A 21,995-nucleotide genomic window follows, 5' to 3' on the forward strand; every position below is an offset into this window, starting at 1 on the left:
AAGAAGTACTTGCTGGAAGAGATTAACTCTGGAAGGAGCCGGGTAACTTGGGATCGCGTTCAGGGGAAGGAGCTAGGGCTCGAGGCGCTCTCGAATGGACTATGGGAGGGGCACAGGTGGAAGACGGCCGAGGAAGCGATACGGGGTGAGTAGTGAAAGTGATGTTATCATCTTATGTTCGAATATAGTGCAGACGTACTAAGCTTGTAAGATATTGTACATTAAGGCGAATAAATACAGCTGAGACAGCTGAGATAAAGCAGAAAAGAGATAGCCATAGGACCTATGCTCAATAAGCAATGCTCACCCGCTTCCCCTCCCACTCGTCCCAGTTCTTCGCGACTTTCTCCACTATAAAATGGGCAACATCCCTACGCGAGATCGTCCAGCTGCCGTTGACATCACCCTCCTTGACGCGGTACGCCTCCTTCCCTGCCCGCTTCGGCGGTTTATCCGCAGCGCACTCTCCGTCCGTGAGCAGCGCCGGCCGGATCACCACCAGACGCTTCAGCGACGCAGGCTCTGGCACGCGATCCGCCCAGCTCGTGCCGAGGATCTCCTCGCCCGCGCTGTCCCGGACATCCCACGTCCACCCAGCGGCGTGCGCGAGGACCTCCTCCGCGCCGCACTTGTCCTTGTGCGGCGCCGTGAGTGTGTAGCTGTACACGGGCTTGAGCGCGCGGGGTAGCGCGTTGTGCGACTCGCGCGTGAGGCCTATCGAGGAGATGGTGATGATCCTGACGTCCGGGCTGTCGGCGGGGAGTGTCTCGAGGACGTTGAGCAGGGATTGGGTGACGAGGTTCGGGGGCTCGATGATGAAGCCTTTGGTCAGTTTGAAGGAGGGCGTGCCTCCTAGATGATTGATAACAGCGGTGAGTTGTGGATCATTGGGGAGGTGGGTAAGACCGTGAACGCACCAACAGTGAATAACATGAAGTCGACAGCCAGATCGTCACCGCCCTTGGCAGCCTCAGCCCACGCGCGCTCGACGTCTGATTTGACCAGGGCGTCGCCCTTGACAAGGCGGGCTTTGCCGTCTTTCACGAAGCGGGTGATGGCCGCGTCGTGGTCGAAGCATTCTGGCTTCCTGAGAAGAAAGGTGACAGTGTACCCCAAATCTAATCAAACCGCTCGTAAATGGTTGTCTCACCCAGGAGAGAGAAAGGCGAACGTACCAAGAAGTCTCAGAGAGGAGTAGTATCCGATGTTGCGAGAAGCCCCTATGGCAAGAACCTTTGACATGGCTGGTATTGGAGTTGTCTGATATGCGAGACGGAAAGCTTTGGTGGACGACGGATGAAGACAAAGAGCTTGGTGGTTTGGTGTTGTGACTAGAGGACGAGATCGCCTCTGGTCTCTTTATACTCTAGAAGAACGCCATCGAGACGACCATTCCCAACATTGAAGGTTGTTTCACTAGCAATCTCGGCAGGGACACAGCAGTATCTGCCACCAAGGCACGAAACGCCACCGCGGCTGCGGCCTTAGATGGCTGAGCATTGCCCGATATATACGCGTGTTACTTCGGCGACGGTCGGCAGCGTTGTCTACTGCGTCGGGCAGCTGCTCCATTCGTATCCGATGCCGACTTTGCTGTCGTTATTCGACGGCATCGAGCTGCGCTTCCCAGTGGTTTGTTCCTGCGACGTGGAACGACGTGGATGTGGACTCCGGTGTTGGGGGTGTCGGGCTCGGTGTCGAGCAGAGTCCGACGGCGTCCCCGGGAACCGCCCTGTCATGTCCCCTGGATCTATCGTTTTGAGAGACGCCAATGTTTCGAGTGAAGATGGACATACTAACAAAGAAATGGCATATGCGATGCCAACGACAGGGTCAGAGGGATGCTCCGTGTTCTCAGGTGGATGACCGATGTGTACCTTGAAAGTGAGTGGCTCGGAGTCCCTCATCGTCCCAGTGAGCGGGCCTTGCCGTATAAAAGACTACCCTCTCAACCGTGGCCTCAACTTTCGAGGCGTCACATCTGCGCAATAAAACGGCTCCCACCCCCCAACCTCGCCTTATGATCGCCTTAGCCGCAGTAATAACCTCGTAATCGAGGAGGGGGTCGAGCCGAGAAATGCATAGTCGACTCAGCTGTCGTTCTTCCCTACGGGCCACTGGTGCTTGTTGTGATCCGATGGAGGATGCGCAGCTTCAACCCAACAACGAAGTAAAAACGTTGATTGTCGATTCATGTCCTCGTCCTCTTGTAACCTCTTCATGATACTGTGCTTCATAATAAGATGAAAATATATCTACGGCATCGTACAAGTCCAGATGTTGCGGCTTGGACGACAAGGCGATGACAGTACGATACAAATTAGATCCGAATGCTAAGACTGTGCGAGTCGATAGTAATGTTCAAATTTTATATGCGATAGACCAGAAGGTACATCTTCAAGTTCCTCCTTGTGACGAGCACCAATGTTCAAGAACTGCACGGTGCTAACGGATGGAGCCAATCCATGTATTTTGGTCAGAAAACTCCAGATATGCTCATAGCGAGCATCCTGTGTAAACCGCGAACGCGCAGGCCCAGGGGCGGCCGTCCGTAGTCCGAGGCACGTCACGGGCGGAAGCTCGAGCTCGAGCGGCAGCGGGAACGCCTCCGGATCGAAGAACGCGTACTCCGGTACCGACAGGACAAGGCGCTCCAGGTTCGGGCAGTGGCGCCCGATCTGCGACACCCACAGCTGAATTTTTTCGCGATCTTCGACGTCCCAGTGGATGGTGCGGAGGGTGGCGCCGACGGCGCGCAGGAACGTCTCGTTCCGTGTGTCGGTGAAGAAGGCGTTACCGTGTAGAACAAGGCTGCGCAGCTGAGGGAGGGAGCCTGACTGGATAAATTCTGGGCGGCTCAGCTTGCTGAACGCGACTGTGTGGAGGGGTAGATAGGGGATATTTGCGGAGTCGATGTGGTTCTGCGGGAAGGCGATGTGGTAGCACGCCAGGATGCGGAGGTCGGGGATGGAGCGCAGGAGTGCCTCTGTGTCCGTTGAGCGGAGTGAAATGTTGCGAAGCTGGAGAACCTTGAGATTGGGTACATTTTGGCACAGGGCTCCCATCATGGATGGGGAGATGCGAGCCTCTGGTGCGCGGAAGGTGATGACGAGTATAGAGAGACGGGGACAAGACCCGAATAATGTCGCTAGTCCGCGCTCAAGCATGTACTCTGTCCCTTTGCTCACAAGCAAACTATTGTTCGTGAAGTCAGAGAGGATGTCCATTCGTTCTGTGTAGTGCCCCAAAGGAGGTGCACCAGGAATGCGGGGAGGGGTCGAGAGGGCGCAGGTAAGTGAGGACAGCGCATCGTCTCCTTCGAAGATGACAGATTGATACAGGCGATGGATGAACATCTCGTACCAGTGCTTGCACACGAGCGGTAGCCATCGACGGGTCGTTTGTGCTTGCCTTAGCGAAGCGTTGATATCGCTGTCCGCATATTTACCCGGATCGTCATAAAGACCATTTAGCTCCGTGTGAAAGTGAATGTCAGGATCAAGTGTCCCACTGACAGTCGTAGTGTGGTCGTGAATCCGTAGCCAGAGTTCAGGAGGCAAGTAAGGGACGACAGCCATCGCAGCTAGGAGTAAGCTGAAGCTTGAGCAAATTTAGTGTAAGCGGAGGCCCTGATCCAAGTTAAGGTTAGCCCCTGTTGAATATACCAACTCGTTTCTGACCATGACGCGCACTGTCGTTTTGTGAATCACCATTCTTTGTGTCATAGTTTCTAGCATGCGTCAGTCAACAAATGTCCCTGATATCAGGAGTCGATCACACCCTATGTTTGGGTTGGTGGTGTGGGATAATTTCCAATACTTAACTACGTCTACGGGATATGCATCCCTCCGACAAAATACCACCAACAGAAGACGGTATCTTAGAGTCCAGGTGTGTGTTGCTCATTTTCGTTTTAACACACGTATTACTCACTAGTCTCTTGCACTCCCTCGCTCGTCTTTCTATGTCAACGCAGCTGCTGCATCATGCCCATCAGCACCCGCCTCCTATCTCTCAACTCTTCGCTCCGCCGCCCGAGAAGGACAGCAAAGTCCAATGGGATCAAGCAAACTGCGTCGACTGATGGCCGTCTGAACGGGAGTGTTGTTCCTGACGGGAACGAATCCTTTGAGGGTCAAGGTGCAACGTTGGTTGTAGCGGACGCCGGTGGTGGTGCTACTCCGACGGATGCCCCACCGACAGGCATTCTCCTTGCCAACAGCGACTTGCAAGGCCTTTTACAGTCGTCGCCCACAGATGGAAAGCCATCCAAGTTTTTGGAGGGGGATGAGCATGAACGGTCTCCTGCGCAACGTCGCGAGAGCGACAAGCCCAGGTCAGAGGTATGACGTTCATCCTTCATCCAACCCACAGTTCTCGCTCCAGACTCGACATTAACACAAACCAATTCAGGGACATATCGAAGACCACACGGAGTCACAGGTAAATAACCGCCCGTTGACTCCGTATGCAATGCAGCCCGTCAGGCTAGACTCCGCCACAACACCCAGAGGGGACACCACATCCAACCCTATGGCCATCTTGCGCTGGTCGGATAGCACGACGCAGCCCCCGTCAGAGCAGGATGGGACTCCAGGTTCTCCGTCACCGTCTTCGCCGTCGACAGCGCTCAACGAGGCCGGAGGCGATGGCAAACATCCTGGGTCTGGCTCAGGGGAGCATAGGTCTTCGGGAGAAGAGGAGACGTCTAGACCTGCTTCGGCGTTGCCTGATATGGACCAGCTTATGGTGAGCTTGCGTGAATAAGAAAGTGGTGGTTATACGATCCAAGGCTTACGATCTTCACAGCATGAATACGAGGCGGTGGTCTCTGAGCAGAAGGAGCTGAGGCAGCTGTTGGAGGTTCGTTGCCTTTACCTCGCTCCGTGCACGCGTTCTGACCGACGTCTAACGTTGTTGAGTTGCAGAAACGCATAACCAGCGAGAAGTTGGTGAACGAGAGACTGCGGAAGCTCTTGGAAGAGACTGTATGATTTTAGGCGTCGAATTTTGTAAGGATATCGATTCGTTTCAATACTTACATCTGCCTTGTAATGTTGTGCTACTAATACGAGCCCCGTATATTCGAATTTCTTCTGGAATCTTTCATGTTGTTAATGCTTGCTTGCTGACGTTTTCAAACCATTGAACATGAACTTGAACTCAGGGATTGGACGTTCCGCTAAGAACGACATGGAGCCATCTTCTGTGTCTTAGTTAGATGATCTAATAGGGAGAGTTTTCGGGTACGGTAGGAGAGCAGACAAAGAATGACTCGCACAGCATTTAGTGATCGTCAAAGCACAGTGTGCGGCATCGTCGTCGGGTTTCGGCGATTGACGCCCATTGCGCGCTTATTGACGATTATTTGTCTGCTGTGGCTGATGCGTCCATTCCTCCCGCTGCCTGGCTGCAGAGTGCGCACTGACCACATTTGCACTGCAAAGCACCGGGCAAGAGAGGGATTTGATTAGGCATACTGTCCGCATGAAAATATGGTCCGAGGGCTCGCTGGCAGAGGATAAGACTCGTCGCTTTCCTCACCCTCCTCTCTTTCCTCCCTACCACCACCATCTCTATCACTTCGACTCGAGTTTTCGACTGCAACCCTCGAGATATAGCTGCATAGATAAATCCTATGGCCCGTACTAAGGTGAGAATGCTTTCCATGCCACTCTGTAGGCTTTCCTCGAGGCGAAGATGCCTGTGCTCGCTGCCACGGACAGCGAGGGGAAGGAGAGGTTTCCTGTAGCGTGGGATACCTACCTCCCGCGCCTCATCCTGACCTCGAAAGAGGGAACCGATGGTGACGCGGAGGCAGGAGGAGGCTCCAGCCTCTGCCTCTCCGCCTTCCACATCGTCTCGGAGGCCTATCATATGTCTTCTCGCGACCTGCGAATCTTCCGTTAGCCGATGTATGTTTTCTGACGACCTTCCTTATTTAGCAAACCGCCCGCAAGTCCACTGGAGGCAAGGCGCCTCGCAAGCAGCTCGCCACTAAGGCTGCCCGCAAGTCGATGGCTGTACGTGTTTCATCTATGTTATTGTTTTTCGGCCGTCGTAGCTCACGGGTGATCTCCGTTGTCGTCGTCGCAGGCTACGGCAGCCACCGGTGGTGTCAAGAAGCCCCATCGTTTCCGTCCTGGAACCGTCGCTCTGCGTGAAATCAGGCGTTACCAGAAGTCGACTGAGCTTCTCATTCGCAAGCTGCCTTTCCAGAGGCTCGTTCGGGAGATCGCTCAGGACTTCAAGGTGCGTTCATCATAGGTCTCATATCAGTTCATCGTCACGGAGTCTCACTCTGCCTTTAGACCGATTTGCGGTTCCAGTCGTCTGCTGTCTTGGCGCTTCAAGAGGCTAGTGAAGGTACTAACGCATTATGCTCGGTTATTATTGTGTCGTACTGACTGTCTATTCACTTAAGCGTACCTCGTCTCCCTGTTCGAAGACACCAACTTGGCCGCTATCCACGCCAAACGCGTGACCATGTATGTGCATTCAATCTGTACCATGCTAGATTCTTGGCTGACAAATTGTACTCAGTCAACCTAAGGACCTGGCTCTTGCCCGGCGTCTTAGGGGGGAGCGCTCTTAAACGGGAGGCGCTCGGCGAGATGAGACCATATGCATGCCGATTCCTTATATTATGTCTCTCCACTCATGTACGCTGTACCTGTAATGTGTACTTTAACTGTACATCTCGACCTAGTTCTTGAATGCATGTTTGCTTGGGAATGAAAGCCATGGGGATGACTGAAACAAAAGTATGACGTCGAACGGAAAGTCTGAGCTCAGCAGTTGCGATGGACGAGTGTCGCGTGGGAGCTACAAGGGCCTTGGACAACATGCACAAACATTAGCACAATTTCACATAAGCACGTGCATGAGCTGAAACCCAGACGCGTCGCTCCTGTAAACAGTCCTAAACTTATCTCCCGCGTGTCCTTGCATCTTCATCCAGATCCCCCTCTCCCATCTCTTTCTCCGATGTCGAAACGCAAGGTTGAAGTCATCTTTGACGATGACGACACTTTCTCCCTCGGCCCACCAGTCGCCTCGAGCTCAGCCAACGCCAACCAGCTCAGCCCGCGCCGGACCCGGCGAACCGTGCAGAGGAGTCGGAGTCCTGACTCGGCGTCCACGCGACCCCCGCGCACGACTCCACCCACCGTCATCATGAAGCCCTCGGGAGACGCACAAGCTGCGCCCAGGTCCCCTCCTACACGATCCCGACGTGCGTTTCCTCCTCCCTCCTCTCCGCCCCCCAGCACCCTCATGAAAATCGCGGAGATAGGTCTGCCGTATTACTCGGGTGCGTCGCGCGCGCTTGCGACGCCTCGAGAGGGCATTCTGCGCCAGGGCGGATGGATCGATGGTCTGTCGAGCAGTACGCGGGATAGAGTGACGAAGCGGATGAGGACGAAGCTGGTTAAAGCTGGTGATGGGGTTACTGCAGACTCGTCGTCTGCGTACCCTACACCGCGCCCCCGCCGCAACACCGCCCCCGGATCCCCGCGCGCTCCTCTGCCGTCCTCATCCGCACACCAAAATCCAAATTCGAACCCAAAGCCAGACCCGCCTCCCGAGCCGGTCGCGTCCGCTCCGCTTTCTGTTCTGGGTCGAACGCTGAGGTCGAGGGCCAAGTCCGCTTCACAGCCGACACTCGAGGACCCCCAGCCAGAGGAGAGAAGGACAACACTTATGAACCGGCGGACCCGTTCCGAGGTTGAGATTGGCGAGACGCCCAGAGCGCCCTCGAATGCAGCATCCAACGAGGCCCCTCCGTCGTCTACCAAAACGGACACGGCGACCACAGCGACGGCCGTCGAGCAAGAACGTGAACGTCCTCAGCGTACGTACGCTCGCAGCCAGCAGCCCAGTCAGACTGCGGCGGCTGCTCCGCCCCTATCGCCCTCTAAACAGGTCTTCTCTCGACCTCGAACAACGGGCAGCTGTCCCGACCCCCCGCCGTCAAGGAGCATGGGCCCGCCCCCGGTGCCTAATCGCGAGCTTATGGAGTCTACGCCCCGCCCGCCTCGATATGTGGAGCACGATGAGACGGCTCGGATGCAGCATGAGGCGCTGGAGATGGAGACGCGTCAGCTGATGGTGAGCTGAGTCTCCCTTTCTGTTGGGCGTTTGTTTGCTAAACGCGAATGCAGGAGGAGTACGAGAAGGTTATGGCTGAGCAGAGGCAGCTGAAGGAGAAGCTTCAGGTACGTGGTTTAGGTTATTAAGAGTTGAGAGACATGCTAAAGATAGGGTGTAGGCGCGCATCAAAAAAGAAAAAGAGTACAATGCTCAGCTTAGGCGTCTTCTGAAGGAGGCGTAGCGGCCTCGTGTCCGTGCGCATATCATGATCTTGCTGGTATCTTGCCGTTTGCATTGGGAGACGAGAAAGTCATTGCTGTCTCTCCGACGGACGTATATTTCTAGGAAGTATGTAAGGCGGGTTGATCTTTTTGGCGAGCTCCATCTACTATATTGTTATTATGAACATTGAACCGATGTATTTGACATGATTAGACACCACGTAGATGGTTGTTGTATGTAGCGCACAGACAATGCACAGCATGTTTCTTGCATTCGAGACAGCGCACTGAAGGTCACAGCCACCTCGGGCAGTCACTAAAAATAGCGAGGCATGTATTGACGTGGAAGCTGCTTTGGAAAGTCGCAGGCTTCACGTCTTCACCCTCATTACACGTTGGCATAAGTTTCGCAGCAGGAGACATACTCCCTGCAGACTCAGCCCCGTGACGGTCCACCATGCGTTTCTTTACCAAGGCCTTCGCTTCTCTCCTCACCCTAGGCCTCGTTGGCCTCTCGGGTCTCGTCAGTGCCAAGTCCAGCACTGGCGACTCTGTCCTCGTCGTCCTCGACCCGTCCCTGAAGAGGGAGAACTACAGTGTCTTCTTCAGCAGGCTCGAACGTGAGTCTTCTGTCTTGGCTGAGGCTTGGCTGCTCGAGGCTGAACGGTATGCACAGAGCGCGGCTACCAGCTGACTTTCCGTGCACCCAAGGACGTGGCCCCTGCTATCATGGAGTATGACGTGCCCATGTTCTCGCACATCATTCTTTTCACTCCCGAGACCAAGTGTGAGTCTTTTTGTCACATTACCACTCAGCTCTTTTGAGTCCTCCACATCCCACCCAACTCACGCCCGCGCCCAGCCTACGCCCAAGACATCACCCCGCAGTCGCTCGTCAGCGCACTCGAGCAAGGCACAAACCTGCTCATCGCCCTCTCCGACAAACAGACCCCGCTCTCGTCCCTCGCGACCGAGTTCTCGCTCATCCTCCCGCCCCCGGGCACCCCCGTCATCTCGCACCACCCCTTCCCGCGCGACGCCGGCGTCGACCTCTTCACCGCGGCGACCATCCCCACGGGCGCCGCGCCCATGTTCAGCCCCGCGATCCCGGACGTGTGGTACCGCGGCGTGTCGCACGCGCTCGGCAGCTCGCCGTACCTCGTCCCGCTCCTGCGCGCGCCGGCGGAGAGCTTCGCGGCGGACTCGACGGCCGACGGTGCGGGCGCGGACGCGCTCGTGGACGCGGCGGAGAAGGGCGGGGAGGGGCTCTGGGCGGGCGGGGCTATGGGCTTGGTCACGGGCTTTCAGACGAATGTCGGGTCGAGGGCGGTGTTTACGGGCTCGGTGGATCTGTTCTCGAATGAGCTGGCGAAGAAGCATTTGCCGCTCGGTGGGTCTGGGGGCCATATTGGCGGTGCGCCTGGGAACAACAGGTGGGCGCAGGACGTCGCCGGGTGGCTCTTCCAGGAGACGCTGACGCTGCGGATCGACAACGTGACGCACCACCGCGCGGGCGAGGATTTCACGCCGGAGACGTACACCATCAACGATGACATCGTGCGTTTCCCCCCTATTCTCCTCCGCATACACTCATGCTCAGTGTAACGCTCTCTCGTGTCGTGTATGAACAGGTGTACGAGATCCAGATCTCCAAATACGACATCCGCGCCGAGACCTTTGTGCCGTACTCGGACATCCCCGACCTCCAGCTCGAGTTCACGATGCTCGACCCGCACGTGCGCACCGCGCTCCCCGCCGTCCCCGGCAAGCCCGGCACATACCAGGTCGCGTTCCGCGCGCCCGACAGACACGGCGTGTTCAAGTTCCTCGTCAACTGGCGCAGAACCGGGTGCGTCTATCCCCCACTACATTAAATTTAAGATAACAGCTGACGTTGATGTGATGATACAGCTGGTCCTACCTGCACAGCAGCGTGACAGTCCCGGTCGTGCCCCCGCGGCACGACGGCTACCCGCGCTTTTTGAGCGCCGCGTGGCCGTACTACGCCGGCGCGGCGAGCACGAGCCTCGGCTTCGTCCTCTTCTGCGCGCTCTGGCTCGGCGGCGACGTCCGCGGCGAGCGCAAGCGCGGGGGCAAGAAGGTCGAGTAGAGGATGGCGGCTTGCTAGAAAGGCTTTGGGCCCTCTTGGCTTGCTGTACTCGCGTCCATAGAATGGTGTATGCCAAAAACTAATGCATGTATTTGCACGGTATCGCTGATGCTCATATACCTACAAAACTCTGAACGAAACTGAAGAAGCGAGCATACGTGTGGCGATCTTGAACAAAACGTGCGCCATCCACACAGTCCTCAAGGATTTCATGACGAACGATGAACGAACTGTATTTCATGCGGGCACCCTGTTGGCGCCACCAAAATGCTCATAAGCCAATCTAGGTACATGAAAAAACTCGAGCATGAACGATCACAGCGAACGAATATATAAAAATGGACGTCTGGTTTATAATCTTCTCTATACAACGCACTCTATGGTAGGTCTACTCTCGAAAAGAAAACAGTCCTTACACGACAACAGCAGAACACGACACGACACGGGCACCACGAGCGCGCACTGGCCCGCCACACCCGTGTCAATGCCAACGCCATTGCCAGCCAAACACAAGCGAGCGCCGCTCACGAGGACTTGTTAGCGCGGAAGACCTTGCTGAGGTTGTCCCACACGAGGTTGGGGCTCTGCGCGGCGTCGATGCCGGTCCAGAGCCCGCGCCGGCGGTAGTACTCGACGACGGGGCCCGTCTGCGAGTGGAACGTCTTGAGGCGCTTCGTGAGCGTCTCGACATTGTCGTCCGAGCGCTGGATGAGCGGCTCGCCCGTCACGTCGTCCGTCATGGGCTTCTTCGGGGGGCTAGTGTCGACGTGATACACGCAGTGCGCGGTGGGGAGGTAGAGAAGACGTGAGATGGACAGCGGGGCGAGTCAAGAGGGGAAGGCGGCGCACCTGAACTCCTTGTGGTACGTGCGGCCCGAGCCGGGGTGGATGAGGCGCCCGGTGATGCGCGAGATGAGGAGCTGGTCGTCGATGAGCAGCTGCACGACCGAGTCGAGCTTCTCTTTGCGCGCTGTCAGCATCGCGTCGAGTTTCTCGGCCTGCGGGATCGTGCGCGGGAAGCCGTCGAGGACGAAGCTAATGTGACGCGTGTTAGCGTGAGCATATGCGATATCAATACGAGTCCATATGATGGAAGGTGGGGGTGGGGACGCATGTGAATTTTCAGGGCCGGCGCGCGTCCAGCCGTACCCACAAGACGCGGGGAAGCGTAGCAAAACACGAGAGGATGGGGGATGCAGATAAGGGGGAAAGAGCGTGGAGGCTCACCCATTCTTGCACTCCTTGTTGTTCTCGAGTTGGTCCTTGATAATGCCAATCATAATATCGTCATTAACGAGCCCGCCGGCATCCATGATCTTCTTCGCCTCCTTGCCGAGCGGCGTGCCCTGCTGGATCTGCTCGCGGAGCATGTCACCAGTCGCGAGGTGGCAGACGCAGTACTCGTCCCGGATGCGGGGCGCCTGGGTGCCCTTGCCTAAGAGTGACGCGTGTCAGAAGGATGCATATGGGCGCTCCGTTTCGCGTGAAATGGGCGATGAAAACGGGTAGGAGCTGACCTGCGCCGGGGGGACCCATGAGGATGGTGCGCAGCTGCTGGGCGGGTGTGGGCGCCTTGGGCGCGGCCGCGCCCTTTGCCTTCTTCTCGAGCGCGGAAATCTTGTCGTTGAGCTGGGCCACGAGGGACTTGAGGTACTCGAGCTCGTCGGTCGGAGCCATTGTGATTTAAAGACGAAGAAGAAAGACTGAGTGGGGGTTGATATGAAGCTTGGGACAGAGTGAACTGGCCTGCTAGACCGAGGACGAGGACGAGAAAGGTCGAAGGAAAAGGGACGAGGAGCGGTTGGAAACTTTGGGGCGGCCGGACGCTTATTGGCGCACGAGAGCCGGATGCGCTCGGAGCGACACGTTCGTTTTCTCACGGGTATTGTCCACGGACGCTGTCCCATAGGGGGAAATCGACATGTCTTTCTCAGAACGCGATGCACTCGTCTGCGGCCCAACTAGCGACCCCTGCGTCACCGGAGGACAACGCCACATGCTAACATCTCTTAGAGAACGTCTATATGTTTTACGTCCATGTGCACGGCGCATACAAGTACACTAGGCCTCGCACTAGGCCACTCTGACTCCCGCTCCTCGCAACGCAGATGGATCGCGCTGCCAATCACCGCTGTTCATTGCAATCCTTTCCTTCAGCATAGCGACTGCCCAAGCAGAGGCTCGGCGCCATCAGTGCCTCCCACCGCCCTCCATTCAACGTCTGCGTCTGATGCTTGGGGTTCAGGCGTGCGCAGCAAGTCTTGGACGGTCAGAGCAACGCGTGCTGTTCGCTTCCGCTCAATCTGCATCCAAAGTCCATCATCAGCAAGGGTCTACTTTAGGCAGCACCGACGTACCGTTCGACTCATATCGCTCTGGCTTGCTGCCCTCGTGGGTCTACTCCGGCCGTCTGGGACTATTCCTTTGCCCAGGCCATAGCACTCGGACTTCGAGGGCGTCAAAAGCGTTGTGCGAGGTGGTTGTAGCTGGGTCATCGAGGAGCTATGGTGATAAGACTGGATCTGTCGTAAAGGTTTTCGTATGCAGCTGCAGTGAGGCTGATAACGCTAGAGTACTGCAGGCTAGCTCGATATAAGCATGGTGTTGGTCCCTGGTCTAAACCGACATCGCCTTGGACTGGGACGCTTGATTTAGAACCTAGGATGCCTTTGGGCGTTTGGAGTATCGAATTCCAACGGAACACCCCGGCCCGGCTATTTGGCTTATCTTCGTACCTTGCGGATCGCATACCAAGAGTCGGGACGCTGGTTTCGAAGATGGAAACCAGGTTTTGCTTGACGAACGTCGACGTCTCGTCCTGTTGCCTATATGCAACTAATTACCGATATTCTCGGAATATATATGTCCATTCTGGAGGTCATGTGCTGATTCTCGTCGCGTTTTTTTCTGTGGATCACCGCCTCGTTCATTATAGGTACCATGGAATCTCGACTGTAGACGTGATGCTCGCTGACGGTGCCTGCGAGAAGCGGACGCTCAAGTACATTGCGTAGGTCCTCGGCATCGCAGTCCATATGTTACCAAGGCTCCCGAGCCTATCTTGTGACCATTGCGCGAACTTGTTCGTATTTGCTTCCGGTTCTCAGCTCAATTGATTAACTTACAAATCACTAGACCATCGTGCCGATCGCGTCCTTCTGCATCCCCCACGGACGTACAACCCCTGACTCACCCGCAGCGTCGACGTCACTCTCGAGTGGGTCTCGAGTCCGATGTCGTCCGTTGTACGCGTAACACTTTGTCCCTCTAAGGTCTATATAACCTCGCAGGGAGTCTGGCAATCATCCAGAGCACTCTTCAAGCGTTTATTCTTTCTCGATCAACCATCTACTATATCATGAGCAACGCAACGTACACCTCCTTTGCTATCTTCGGCGCCGGAGGCCAGATTGGCAAGTTCATCACCGAGGTGAGCACTTTCGCTTTTCTTCTTGAACCACCTGTCCTTGCAGTCGTCATCCCACACTTACGCTCGCGCTCGACAGGCTCTCGTCGCCAAGGGCGCCAACATCCTCATCCTCACCCGCCCCTCGTCCAAGACATCCGCCGCCCCGGGCACGCAGCTCGAGCGCGTGGACTACACCGACGTGGGCGCAGTGGCGGCCGCGTTCAAGAAGCACCGCGTCGAAGTCGTGGTTTCTGCCGTGGGCCTCGAGCCGCAGGCGCTGGACTCGCAGGAGACGATCGCGCGCGCGGCGGCGCAGGCGGGCGTGCAGCTGTTCGTGCCGTCCGAGTATGGCAACCCGACGTATGGAGCCAAGGAAGGGCTGTGGGGGAAGAAGAGCCGGGTGGTTGGTGAGCATTATGCACAAGGAGTTGCGCTCTGTTACAATGGATGCTTACCCGGCGATAGAGTTGCTGAAGGAGCTCAAGATGCCGTTCCTCTGTCTTTACGTGAGTCGTGCCGCTGTCTTTGGTATGCAGGGCACCGGGTGGCTGAAATTTCCATAGGCTGGAGTCTTCACCGAGTACCTCCCCGGGCTGCTCTGCGTCGACTCTGGAAAATGCCTGATCGCGGGAGAAGGCAAGACGCCGTTCTCCACAACTTCCATGAGCGAGATCGGAGGTCCGTTTTCTACCCAACATCTTCGCCTCATATCCGTCGTATAGACCCCACTTACACTGCGGACCTGTCTAACATAGGCTACCTCGCGTTCGTCCTAACCACCCTCCCGCCGTCACAGCTCTCCGACCGCTTCCTGCGCATCGAAGGCGACCGCGGCTCTTTGCACGACTTCGCCGTGAGGCTCTTCGCGGACAAGGTGCCCGTCGTCGAGCACGTCGCCGTGCTCCCCGCCGCGAGCGCGCCGCACGCGGAGTTTCTCGCGTTCTTGCACCGGGAGTTTGATTCAGGCTCGGGCGACTCGCGCTGGGACTGTGTGTCGGGTAAGAGGATCGAGGGCGCGGAGGGGAATCATAATGCGCTGTGGGAGGGGCACAAGTGGAGGGATGCGAGGGAGGTGCTTGGGCTTTGAGGCTGAGGCCGAGGGATTGGCTGCGTAAATTGTGCAGAGCATTAACGGTGCTGCGTGTTCTTACTTCGGAAATTGATGGCAAAACGTGCTTTCCCTATCAGTTGGCCATACTTTGCTTTGAGTTGGAGGTTATCCGGGAAAATCGGGCAGTTTCTCTAGGTGGATTACGGATCTCTGCGACCTTTGTGGCAATTTTCTGCAGTGATTATGAGCAGAACTGGAAGTGCTGACTGAGTTTCACTGAGCTGCCAACGTCAACGCGTCAACTTCATCTTCTTCAGCTCTTTATGACGTAATTCCGGCCCCTATCCAGCATCCACATCTAAGCTTGAAGGAACTTTTCGTCCTTCCGCGTAGAAGTCCCCGTTATGCAGCTGACGGGACTCTGCAAAACCTAGAAGCTGACTTACTAAGCAAGTTGTTGGACGTATTCCGACCGGGAGCCGTATTTCGCTCGCATATTTAAGGGCCACGCTCGAAGGAGTTCTCAGCCATCTGCTTCGAAACCCTCTCGCCTGAATCACCTCTAGCCTTCGCACTAATCCTTGCCACGTTCTATCATGAGCAACATACCATTGTTCAAGTCCTTCGCCGTCATCGGTGCGGGGGGAAACATCGGCAAATACGTCGTTGAGGCAAGTATCACTCTCTACCACCCTCGCTTCTGTCGCTAACGTTTGAGCATATCGACAGGCTCTGCTAGCCGAAAATGCGAACGTCCTCGTCCTCACTCGGCCCTCTTCTACGGCAGCGAACGCGCCTGGCACGCAAGTCGAACGCGTTGACTACGCCGATACGGACGCTGTCGCGGCAGCGCTGACGAAGCACCGCGTAGAGGTCGTGGTTTCGGCTGTCGGTTTCGAGGGACACGCATCTCAGGGTCTGCTCGCGCAGGCTGCGGTGAAGGCGGGCGTTCAGCTGTTTGTCCCGTCGGAGTTTGGTGTGCCGTCGTATGGCGCGACTGAGGGGATTCTTGGGGAGAAGAGCCATTTTGTCGGTGCGTGACTAATTTATACGTGTATTTTGTGCCAGATTCTGAGGTGATCTCTTTGGCAGACATCTTGAAGCAGCTCAGGCTGCCTTACCTGTGCTTATATGTGAGCTGTTTGACCTTGGATCCGCAAAAAATGGCGCGCGATTGTAGCATTGCTGACTTTGCTCTGCTCAGACGGGCATTTTCACTGAGTTCTTCCCTGGACTGGTCAACGTTGAGTCGGGAAAATACATGATAGCTGCGGAAGGCAAGACGCCGTTCTCGACGACTGCGATGAGCGATATTGGAGGTTTGTCCCCGTGCTCAATCCTCGCCTGAGTTGTTTATTGATAGAAACGATATAATTACTACTGTAGGATATCTAGCACACGTCCTCACGTCACTTCCAACGTCCGAACTCAAGAACCACGTTCTCCGTATCGAGGGCGACCGCGGCTCGCTCCTTTATTTTGCGAAGCTGTACGAAGGCAGAGCTCCCGTCGCCCGGGTTGAGAAGCTCCCGGAGGATGCGCCACATTCGGAATTATCCACTTTTCTCCACAAGCGCTTCGACACTGGCGCGGGGAGCACGCGTTGGGATATACCGTCTGGCAGGGAGATCGAAGGTCCGAATGCGAACGGGCTGTGGGAGGGGCATAAGTGGAAGTCTGTGAAAGATGTGCTCGATTTGTGAGAATGAGTTTGGTCCTGCTGTACGATCTGAATACAGACTTAGTCACCTACTGCTGTACATAATACAGACGCCACTTCGCCACATTTTTTCCCTTGTCGTCATGCGCGGCAGGATTAAACTCATGTTCTCTTGACTATTTTTGTCACCGTCCACGATGCATTAGCATCGTAGACTCACAGATTTAACCTACCAGCTACTTTCTTTCCAAAACTGGTTGATTCGCTGATACCATGCACACCTATCACGTCGGATCATGGAACAAGAACGTTTTCCCGAGCGCTTAAGACAAGCCACGGCCCGGGTGTCTCCTGGCGCCCATTGATCCCCGCGTCCATACGTCCACAGTTAATAGCGTCAGTAGCCCACGTACCCTCAGCCCAAGTAAATATCTCGGAGCCTTCTTGCCTACTTAAGAGTAAGCGCCCATTTGGAAGACTCCGTGAACTATAACGTTACGCTCAAGCGCCGAGACAATGAGACGTAAGTGCAAAATCCCCACTAACCCATGAGCCATAGACTTAAAAAGGCCGAACTGTTACCTGGCGTTTACATTACGTGTTGAAGCGCTGGATTGTAGTTAATATAAAACTTCGGAAGCCATGCAGATTTCCTCACCCCGAATCCATTCTTACTTTCCCCACATTGCTGCTCATTCTTTGTGCGCAGTCGTATCCTATTGTCCTCTTAGCGCTTTATATTTTTCTGCACCACTAGCGCTGTATAATATGCCGGGACTAGACTATTACCATCCCAATCATCTCCGTTACCGGTCCAATCAGGGCCCCATCGTTACTAGTGTACGCTCAATCATCAATCCTGTGGGCACTCTTGGAATTGTTGAAAGTAAGAGCCCTCTTAGAATTGCGTTACCTGTTGCCTCTCGGACCCGCGTTTGCTCACAGTCCATATGCGATCTTGAAGGAAATCAACATCTTATGACCTTTGGCTCACCCGGGTCCTCAGCTGCGTCCACCAACAGCCACGCCAAGTCTTACTTCATCAGTATGTTATTATCCTGCTTCTGACAGATACAGTCAGTGATTCATGTACCTAGACCTTGCTACTGTCCATTCTTTACATGAAGGAAGATATACATTGAAGCTTGACTTTGTTGATGGTAAAACGAAGGAGACAGTTGAGATTTCTGGATGTGAGTTTGCGAAATGGCATCTGACCCCTCATCCCTTGTAAGTCGATCCGTTTTTGACACTATCGTACGAAGAACTGATCGAGATATGACATGATATATAGTGAGGATGGCGCCTTGATCTACATAACCCTGTATGAGCATCATCGTCTGCACAAGGGCAAAAAGATTGGCCATGCAGTTCATATCTTCGATGAAAATTCCATTTCCAGTACGTTCATTGAGCGCCCTCAGTGGGTGATTGATCTCATGGCTTTTCATGTAGGAGTCACCGAAAAAACCCTCCAGATGGCTGAGAGCTGGAGCTCGACCAAAATCCCTGTTCTTACGCTACATACTCATGAGCATAAGGCAGCAAGAATTTCTGAGCATACTGCTCGTGACCTTACTCACAGTGCTGTAGCTCTGCTGCTAGCCACTGAGTTGAGAGACGTGTCGGGCGTCCTTGGGGGCATCTCTACCTTTCTCGGGGACATATCCAATGTTGTTGGGGTTATACTGGGTGCAGTTGGAGACATATCCCAAACGCTAGAAAAGCTTCGCCCCCTGGCCCACCTTGCCCATGTTGTGACAGAGGTGAGATTATAATTATGAGCAAAAAGAACCGCAAACACGACTAACAGTTTCCCTCCAGATACATCCATATGCCAAAGCTGCATGGGTTATCATAGCCCTGATCCCAAAGGTGTTAGAGATAGCTCTTCTATTTTATTAAACAAGCTGACGTTACCCGCAGACTATAACAAAGCAGCTCAAGAGGGATACGGATGTGCTGAACCTCCTCAAATTGATACAGGAGGTTTATGGCCTTATTGAAAAAGACGTTCAAAGTTTACTTGAGGATGTTAGGTTGCGCGAAATTATACGAGAAATCCTGAAGCAGACAGCTGAATCTGCGCTCTTTGCCCTGCAATACTTTCAGGAGTCGTTCGGTAAGTACCGAGAACCTCAGTCCTATTTTAACTGGTTTATATTCTTACAGGGAAGAGGCTCTTGCATAACATCTGGTCTCACGTAGATACTCAAATTGAGGGATTCACCAATGATATCGCAAGTTTGAAGGCTGCTCTGATGGATCAGGCACAACTTCAATGCAAATTGCAATTATCACGTCTGTTGAAAGATATTATAAAATCAGGTTGGTAGATCCGATTCAATGAATTGACCTCACCGAAATTCAAACTGATTCTTTGAGAAAGGAGTGCTCGACGTAGGAAACATTGCTCACGTACATGGGCAAGTTGTGCGGATGATTGAGACTGTGCCATGGACAGGCGCAGGAGCTGTGGCGGTTGCAAGAAGCGTTACACAGTAGAACTATTGGTTCAATAGATTTGTTTGGCGGATCAACTGATGGTGCGAGCTTTGCTCTGAGGGACAAGTGTACGTATACCCACTTTCCAGTAAAGAGACGAAACGGACGAAACGGGTATGCACAACTGGGGAGGCTCACTCGGCCTCCTTCAATGCTAGCCATAGAAGCGTGATATGGACCCATCTGCGTCAGGACACCATGAAAACGTACTGGCATGGTATCACATATGATATGGGGTGGAATGTCAACGCAGGGCGTGAAAGAGTAGTTTATACTGTAATATTTAAGGGAAAATGCGGGGTGAGTGACTAGTGAATGAAGCTGATCATCACGAAATCTAATTATCTTCCTCTTCTTCGTCCTCATCTTCATAGTCATCAGTACCGTCTTGATCATTCTCGGATTGTTCTGAACTTTGGTGTCCATATTCATTATCAGTCTCACCAACTTGACCGTTTCCGGAGTGGTCTGCATACTCATTGTTCGGGTGAATCTCCCACAGTCCCCGCAAGTAAGCGTTGCGTCTCTGTTCAGTAACGACCCGCGCCTTTCGTACACAGATATATCAGTTCATGCCCACATTTTCAGTCGCAGCACATACCTCAATCTGTTCCCTGATCCATCTTTGCTCCGCCAACACGGTTTCGAGATGTTGCTTTAGCAAGCCATTTATCAGTTGTAGTAAAACAACATAAAAGAAGTGTGAACCATACCACCAGGCGCTGGATATCTGCCTCTAATGCAGAAAGTTGCGCGAAGAGTCGTTGTACATGCGCGACATGGGCAGGTAGTCGTGGTGCGAACGCGTGGGACTGGAGCTGGGCGAAGACCACCCGTGGCTGTGGCGGCAAAGGCGCTGGACGAGTGGCACCTCCAGCCTGAGATATAAAGCGACCATCCCGCGGATACGCTGGTGCCACTCCCGTTGGACCGAATCGAAACACGAACCCGGGTGGGTGGTGATGTACCACAGGTCCATAAGTGTGGGGTTCCAGTGCAGTGGCGCCAACGGGATCAAAGACGTTCTGCGCTCCAGGAGGGCCTTGAGGACGAACTTGAGAGGCGGGAATCAAATCTATTCGGGGGTCCTGAGCGTTGAACCAGTCGGCCCATCCATGTTCGAAACCTATCCCAGCATTTCCATTTTCTCGGCGTAGGGTTCGTTCCACGGATGCCATGAAGTTCCGAACATCGTGATGTCTATTGTCATGGGTATTGTATCGCCCATCCGACATGGTGTCGGCGAAATCGTTGACCTGCTCGGACATGTTGAAGGCCAAGCGCTATACGAGAGATCAGCGAAAGAAGAGAAGTGAGTGGCACCACCTCGGTGGCTTAGTGTAAGCAGTCTAACACATTAAATTCGAACTCGCAGCGCGATTCAGTCGAACACAGTATTTGCGCGTGTTGTTCAAGGGCCTCGTGAAGCTTGCCTGTCTGAAATCGTCTGGCTCGTTCATTGAAAAGCTTCTCGTCATATGCGACTAAGATAAGAGTGGATATACATTCCTTACGATATCGATGCACGACCGAAAATGAAATAAGCTAGATCAACTGGACAGATCACGTCGACTGTCGTTTGACACGCTCAATAAGATAGGGGTAGGGGCATCATGCTTCATCTAGAAGCCTTTTCAGCTGTTCGTTGCGCTTCTCTTCGCCCGCAATCCGGGCCTGGAATCCAGCATGAGCATATGCTCCGACTTGAAGAAGCGTGGCTACATACCTCGAGCTTCTCCTTTAGCATTTTCTGCTCATCCATGACGCGCTCGTACTTTTGCTACAAAGGGTATTCAGCGATTCATCGCGATAACGTGGGAGCAAAAACTCACCATCAGGCTATCAGTCTCCGCTTGCAGGATAGCCCTCTGGACGGGATCGTCCTCTCTGTTAGTTGCCGCCTGCAGGGTAGCCGCCTTTGCGAAAGCGTTATCCTCACGCTTAATGGGCGTGGCCGGTTCAGCAGGGCGTTCACCCGATGGAGATGCTATGGGGGACTGAATACTTGGAGGGGGAGGAGGTTGCAAAGGGGATACGCCTATGCTCTGAGCGACGGAAGCGGCTGGCTGGGAGGATGTGGACGCGATAGCTGGGGCGGAAGGTACAGAGCCGACCAATGAGCTCTGCGAGGAAGTCTCTCCGATGCTTGAAGAGGAAGCTACCGGCTGGCCCTTCGTATCTTTGTCCTGAACGGTTCTGAGGAGAGTAGCATTGGCAGAGGGAGGTACGGGCTTTGAAGAAGTTCCGGATCCGCTATTGAGATGGTTGTATTGCACGAGGGGCTTCTGAGGGGGTTTTGATAGTTGAATCGCCTGTACAGGAGTGCCGGCTCCAGACCATGGCGCGCTGCCTTGAGGGGGTGCAGTAACCACGGATGGTTTGGGTACCTGACTTCGGGACGACGAGGCGGATGGCCTTGTGGTCTGAGCTGTAGCGCTGACAGGTTCTCGAGGACGGAAGGATGATGAAGATGAAGGCACAGACCCAGGGTTTGCGACCTTGGCACCAGTAACGTTATCTTCGTCGTCCACATTGCCAATCTTTACCCGTTTTTTCGGCCGTTCCTGGGCCTGATCGCTCGCCCTGCCATGGGTGGGGGGAAGTACACTATTGCCGCTATGCCTTTCTGCGACCCGCGAATCTGTCCCGGAGCGAGCAAGAGGATTCAAGAGTGGAGAGTGCGGGTCCATCATGGTTGTCGTTCGTCGGCGCTCGCTCGAGAACAGGTCAAAAGGGGCCCAGGCGTTTCTTAACTCGGTAGCAAGATCGACAGATGCGGGGTATGGATGTTTGCTTCTACGTGTGCCGCGTCCCCGCCTGATCGTTTCTGGGAGACTTGCTTGCCTACCGAAGGGAAATGGCTCCATGGTTTACGAGGTGTGGATGTGAAGCCAAGCAAAGGCAGACAAATCGCGCCTAGCCTAATGTTTGCACATGTTGTCCAGGAG

General features: G+C 54.6%; 11 protein-coding genes across 11 annotated transcripts; 5 read left to right on the forward strand and 6 right to left on the reverse strand.

Annotated features, from left to right (window-relative positions):
* Nucleotides 1-2: 2 nt before the first annotated feature.
* Nucleotides 3-1,443, reverse strand: CONPUDRAFT_118457 (uncharacterized protein). Its single transcript, XM_007766811.1, has 3 exons — nucleotides 1,176-1,443; nucleotides 918-1,118; nucleotides 3-852 (listed from the first exon to the last, which is right to left on the reverse strand). The coding sequence occupies exons 1-3, from the start codon at nucleotides 1,240-1,242 to the stop codon at nucleotides 290-292; spliced, it is 831 nt and encodes a 276-aa protein (XP_007765001.1). The 5' UTR covers nucleotides 1,243-1,443; the 3' UTR covers nucleotides 3-289.
* An 890-nt stretch (nucleotides 1,444-2,333) lies between these two features.
* Nucleotides 2,334-3,578, reverse strand: CONPUDRAFT_150355 (uncharacterized protein; the record flags this gene model as incomplete). The annotated part of the gene is made up of 1 exon (XM_007766812.1): nucleotides 2,334-3,578. One exon carries the CDS (start codon nucleotides 3,576-3,578, stop codon nucleotides 2,334-2,336), a length of 1,245 nt encoding a protein of 414 aa, XP_007765002.1.
* A 1,979-nt stretch (nucleotides 3,579-5,557) lies between these two features.
* On the forward strand, nucleotides 5,558-6,741 carry CONPUDRAFT_135250 (histone H3). The gene is made up of 6 exons (XM_007766813.1): nucleotides 5,558-5,653; nucleotides 5,946-6,023; nucleotides 6,097-6,252; nucleotides 6,312-6,366; nucleotides 6,425-6,488; nucleotides 6,544-6,741. Exons 1-6 carry the CDS (start codon nucleotides 5,639-5,641, stop codon nucleotides 6,593-6,595), a joined length of 420 nt encoding a protein of 139 aa, XP_007765003.1. The 5' UTR covers nucleotides 5,558-5,638; the 3' UTR covers nucleotides 6,596-6,741.
* Nucleotides 6,742-6,991: 250 nt separating this feature from the next.
* CONPUDRAFT_135251 (uncharacterized protein) lies at nucleotides 6,992-8,524 on the forward strand. Its single transcript, XM_007766814.1, has 4 exons — nucleotides 6,992-7,234; nucleotides 7,295-8,109; nucleotides 8,163-8,216; nucleotides 8,270-8,524. The coding sequence occupies exons 1-4, from the start codon at nucleotides 7,177-7,179 to the stop codon at nucleotides 8,330-8,332; spliced, it is 990 nt and encodes a 329-aa protein (XP_007765004.1). The 5' UTR covers nucleotides 6,992-7,176; the 3' UTR covers nucleotides 8,333-8,524.
* A 245-nt stretch (nucleotides 8,525-8,769) lies between these two features.
* CONPUDRAFT_48730 (oligosaccharyl transferase beta subunit) lies at nucleotides 8,770-10,422 on the forward strand (the record flags this gene model as incomplete). Its single annotated transcript, XM_007765906.1, has 5 exons — nucleotides 8,770-8,932; nucleotides 8,989-9,099; nucleotides 9,175-9,869; nucleotides 9,944-10,161; nucleotides 10,224-10,422. 5 exons carry the CDS (start codon nucleotides 8,770-8,772, stop codon nucleotides 10,420-10,422), a joined length of 1,386 nt encoding a protein of 461 aa, XP_007764096.1.
* A 234-nt stretch (nucleotides 10,423-10,656) lies between these two features.
* Nucleotides 10,657-12,205, reverse strand: CONPUDRAFT_98659 (adenylate kinase 1). Its single transcript, XM_007766815.1, has 4 exons — nucleotides 11,940-12,205; nucleotides 11,650-11,857; nucleotides 11,272-11,457; nucleotides 10,657-11,178 (listed from the first exon to the last, which is right to left on the reverse strand). The coding sequence occupies exons 1-4, from the start codon at nucleotides 12,097-12,099 to the stop codon at nucleotides 10,947-10,949; spliced, it is 786 nt and encodes a 261-aa protein (XP_007765005.1). The 5' UTR covers nucleotides 12,100-12,205; the 3' UTR covers nucleotides 10,657-10,946.
* Nucleotides 12,206-12,575: 370 nt separating this feature from the next.
* CONPUDRAFT_87965 (uncharacterized protein) lies at nucleotides 12,576-12,917 on the reverse strand (the record flags this gene model as incomplete). Its single annotated transcript, XM_007766816.1, has 2 exons — nucleotides 12,576-12,725; nucleotides 12,780-12,917. The coding sequence occupies 2 exons, from the start codon at nucleotides 12,915-12,917 to the stop codon at nucleotides 12,576-12,578; spliced, it is 288 nt and encodes a 95-aa protein (XP_007765006.1).
* A 45-nt stretch (nucleotides 12,918-12,962) lies between these two features.
* On the forward strand, nucleotides 12,963-15,013 carry CONPUDRAFT_135255 (NAD(P)-binding protein). The gene is made up of 7 exons (XM_007766817.1): nucleotides 12,963-13,357; nucleotides 13,413-13,504; nucleotides 13,558-13,852; nucleotides 13,929-14,238; nucleotides 14,297-14,337; nucleotides 14,395-14,509; nucleotides 14,587-15,013. Exons 3-7 carry the CDS (start codon nucleotides 13,781-13,783, stop codon nucleotides 14,916-14,918), a joined length of 870 nt encoding a protein of 289 aa, XP_007765007.1. The 5' UTR covers nucleotides 12,963-13,357; nucleotides 13,413-13,504; nucleotides 13,558-13,780; the 3' UTR covers nucleotides 14,919-15,013.
* Nucleotides 15,014-15,478: 465 nt separating this feature from the next.
* Nucleotides 15,479-16,585, forward strand: CONPUDRAFT_142072 (NAD(P)-binding protein; the record flags this gene model as incomplete). Its single annotated transcript, XM_007766818.1, has 5 exons — nucleotides 15,479-15,557; nucleotides 15,622-15,915; nucleotides 15,975-16,015; nucleotides 16,087-16,201; nucleotides 16,269-16,585. 5 exons carry the CDS (start codon nucleotides 15,479-15,481, stop codon nucleotides 16,583-16,585), a joined length of 846 nt encoding a protein of 281 aa, XP_007765008.1.
* A 2,799-nt stretch (nucleotides 16,586-19,384) lies between these two features.
* Nucleotides 19,385-20,315, reverse strand: CONPUDRAFT_150363 (uncharacterized protein; the record flags this gene model as incomplete). Its single annotated transcript, XM_007766819.1, has 4 exons — nucleotides 19,385-19,460; nucleotides 19,524-19,594; nucleotides 19,649-19,702; nucleotides 19,761-20,315. 4 exons carry the CDS (start codon nucleotides 20,313-20,315, stop codon nucleotides 19,385-19,387), a joined length of 756 nt encoding a protein of 251 aa, XP_007765009.1.
* A 169-nt stretch (nucleotides 20,316-20,484) lies between these two features.
* Nucleotides 20,485-21,921, reverse strand: CONPUDRAFT_162732 (uncharacterized protein). The gene is made up of 3 exons (XM_007766820.1): nucleotides 20,880-21,921; nucleotides 20,774-20,827; nucleotides 20,485-20,721 (listed from the first exon to the last, which is right to left on the reverse strand). The coding sequence occupies exons 1-3, from the start codon at nucleotides 21,912-21,914 to the stop codon at nucleotides 20,659-20,661; spliced, it is 1,152 nt and encodes a 383-aa protein (XP_007765010.1). The 5' UTR covers nucleotides 21,915-21,921; the 3' UTR covers nucleotides 20,485-20,658.
* Nucleotides 21,922-21,995: the final 74 nt, after the last annotated feature.

Source organism: Coniophora puteana (genome assembly GCF_000271625.1).
Source record: "Coniophora puteana RWD-64-598 SS2 unplaced genomic scaffold CONPUscaffold_2, whole genome shotgun sequence".
Classification (NCBI taxonomy): domain Eukaryota; kingdom Fungi; phylum Basidiomycota; class Agaricomycetes; order Boletales; family Coniophoraceae; genus Coniophora; species Coniophora puteana.

Coding starts and splice junctions, on each gene's coding strand:
- CONPUDRAFT_98659 (XM_007766815.1), bottom strand. CDS start 12,099: ATGGCTCCGACCGACGAGCTCGAGTACCTCAAGTCCCTCGTGGCCCAG. Junction 11,858..11,939: donor CATGGGTCCCCCCGGCGCAG/GTCAGCTCCTAC, acceptor CGTCACTCTTAG/GCAAGGGCACCCAGGCGCCC. Junction 11,179..11,271: donor ACGTACCACAAGGAGTTCAG/GTGCGCCGCCTT, acceptor CGTCGACACTAG/CCCCCCGAAGAAGCCCATGA.
- CONPUDRAFT_118457 (XM_007766811.1), bottom strand. CDS start 1,242: ATGTCAAAGGTTCTTGCCATAGGGGCTTCTCGCAACATCGGATACTAC. Junction 1,119..1,175: donor CTCCTCTCTGAGACTTCTTG/GTACGTTCGCCT, acceptor CGGTTTGATTAG/ATTTGGGGTACACTGTCACC. Junction 853..917: donor CTTCATGTTATTCACTGTTG/GTGCGTTCACGG, acceptor TCAATCATCTAG/GAGGCACGCCCTCCTTCAAA.
- CONPUDRAFT_162732 (XM_007766820.1), bottom strand. CDS start 21,914: ATGGAGCCATTTCCCTTCGGTAGGCAAGCAAGTCTCCCAGAAACGATC. Junction 20,828..20,879: donor CGGAGACTGATAGCCTGATG/GTGAGTTTTTGC, acceptor TACCCTTTGTAG/CAAAAGTACGAGCGCGTCAT. Junction 20,722..20,773: donor TGCTAAAGGAGAAGCTCGAG/GTATGTAGCCAC, acceptor GCTGGATTCCAG/GCCCGGATTGCGGGCGAAGA.
- CONPUDRAFT_135250 (XM_007766813.1), top strand. Junction 6,253..6,311: donor AGATCGCTCAGGACTTCAAG/GTGCGTTCATCA, acceptor CTCTGCCTTTAG/ACCGATTTGCGGTTCCAGTC. Junction 6,489..6,543: donor CACGCCAAACGCGTGACCAT/GTATGTGCATTC, acceptor AATTGTACTCAG/TCAACCTAAGGACCTGGCTC.
- CONPUDRAFT_135255 (XM_007766817.1), top strand. CDS start 13,781: ATGAGCAACGCAACGTACACCTCCTTTGCTATCTTCGGCGCCGGAGGC. Junction 14,338..14,394: donor TGCCGTTCCTCTGTCTTTAC/GTGAGTCGTGCC, acceptor AAATTTCCATAG/GCTGGAGTCTTCACCGAGTA. Junction 14,510..14,586: donor TTCCATGAGCGAGATCGGAG/GTCCGTTTTCTA, acceptor TGTCTAACATAG/GCTACCTCGCGTTCGTCCTA.
- CONPUDRAFT_135251 (XM_007766814.1), top strand. CDS start 7,177: ATGAAGCCCTCGGGAGACGCACAAGCTGCGCCCAGGTCCCCTCCTACA. Junction 8,110..8,162: donor TGGAGACGCGTCAGCTGATG/GTGAGCTGAGTC, acceptor ACGCGAATGCAG/GAGGAGTACGAGAAGGTTAT. Junction 8,217..8,269: donor AGCTGAAGGAGAAGCTTCAG/GTACGTGGTTTA, acceptor GATAGGGTGTAG/GCGCGCATCAAAAAAGAAAA.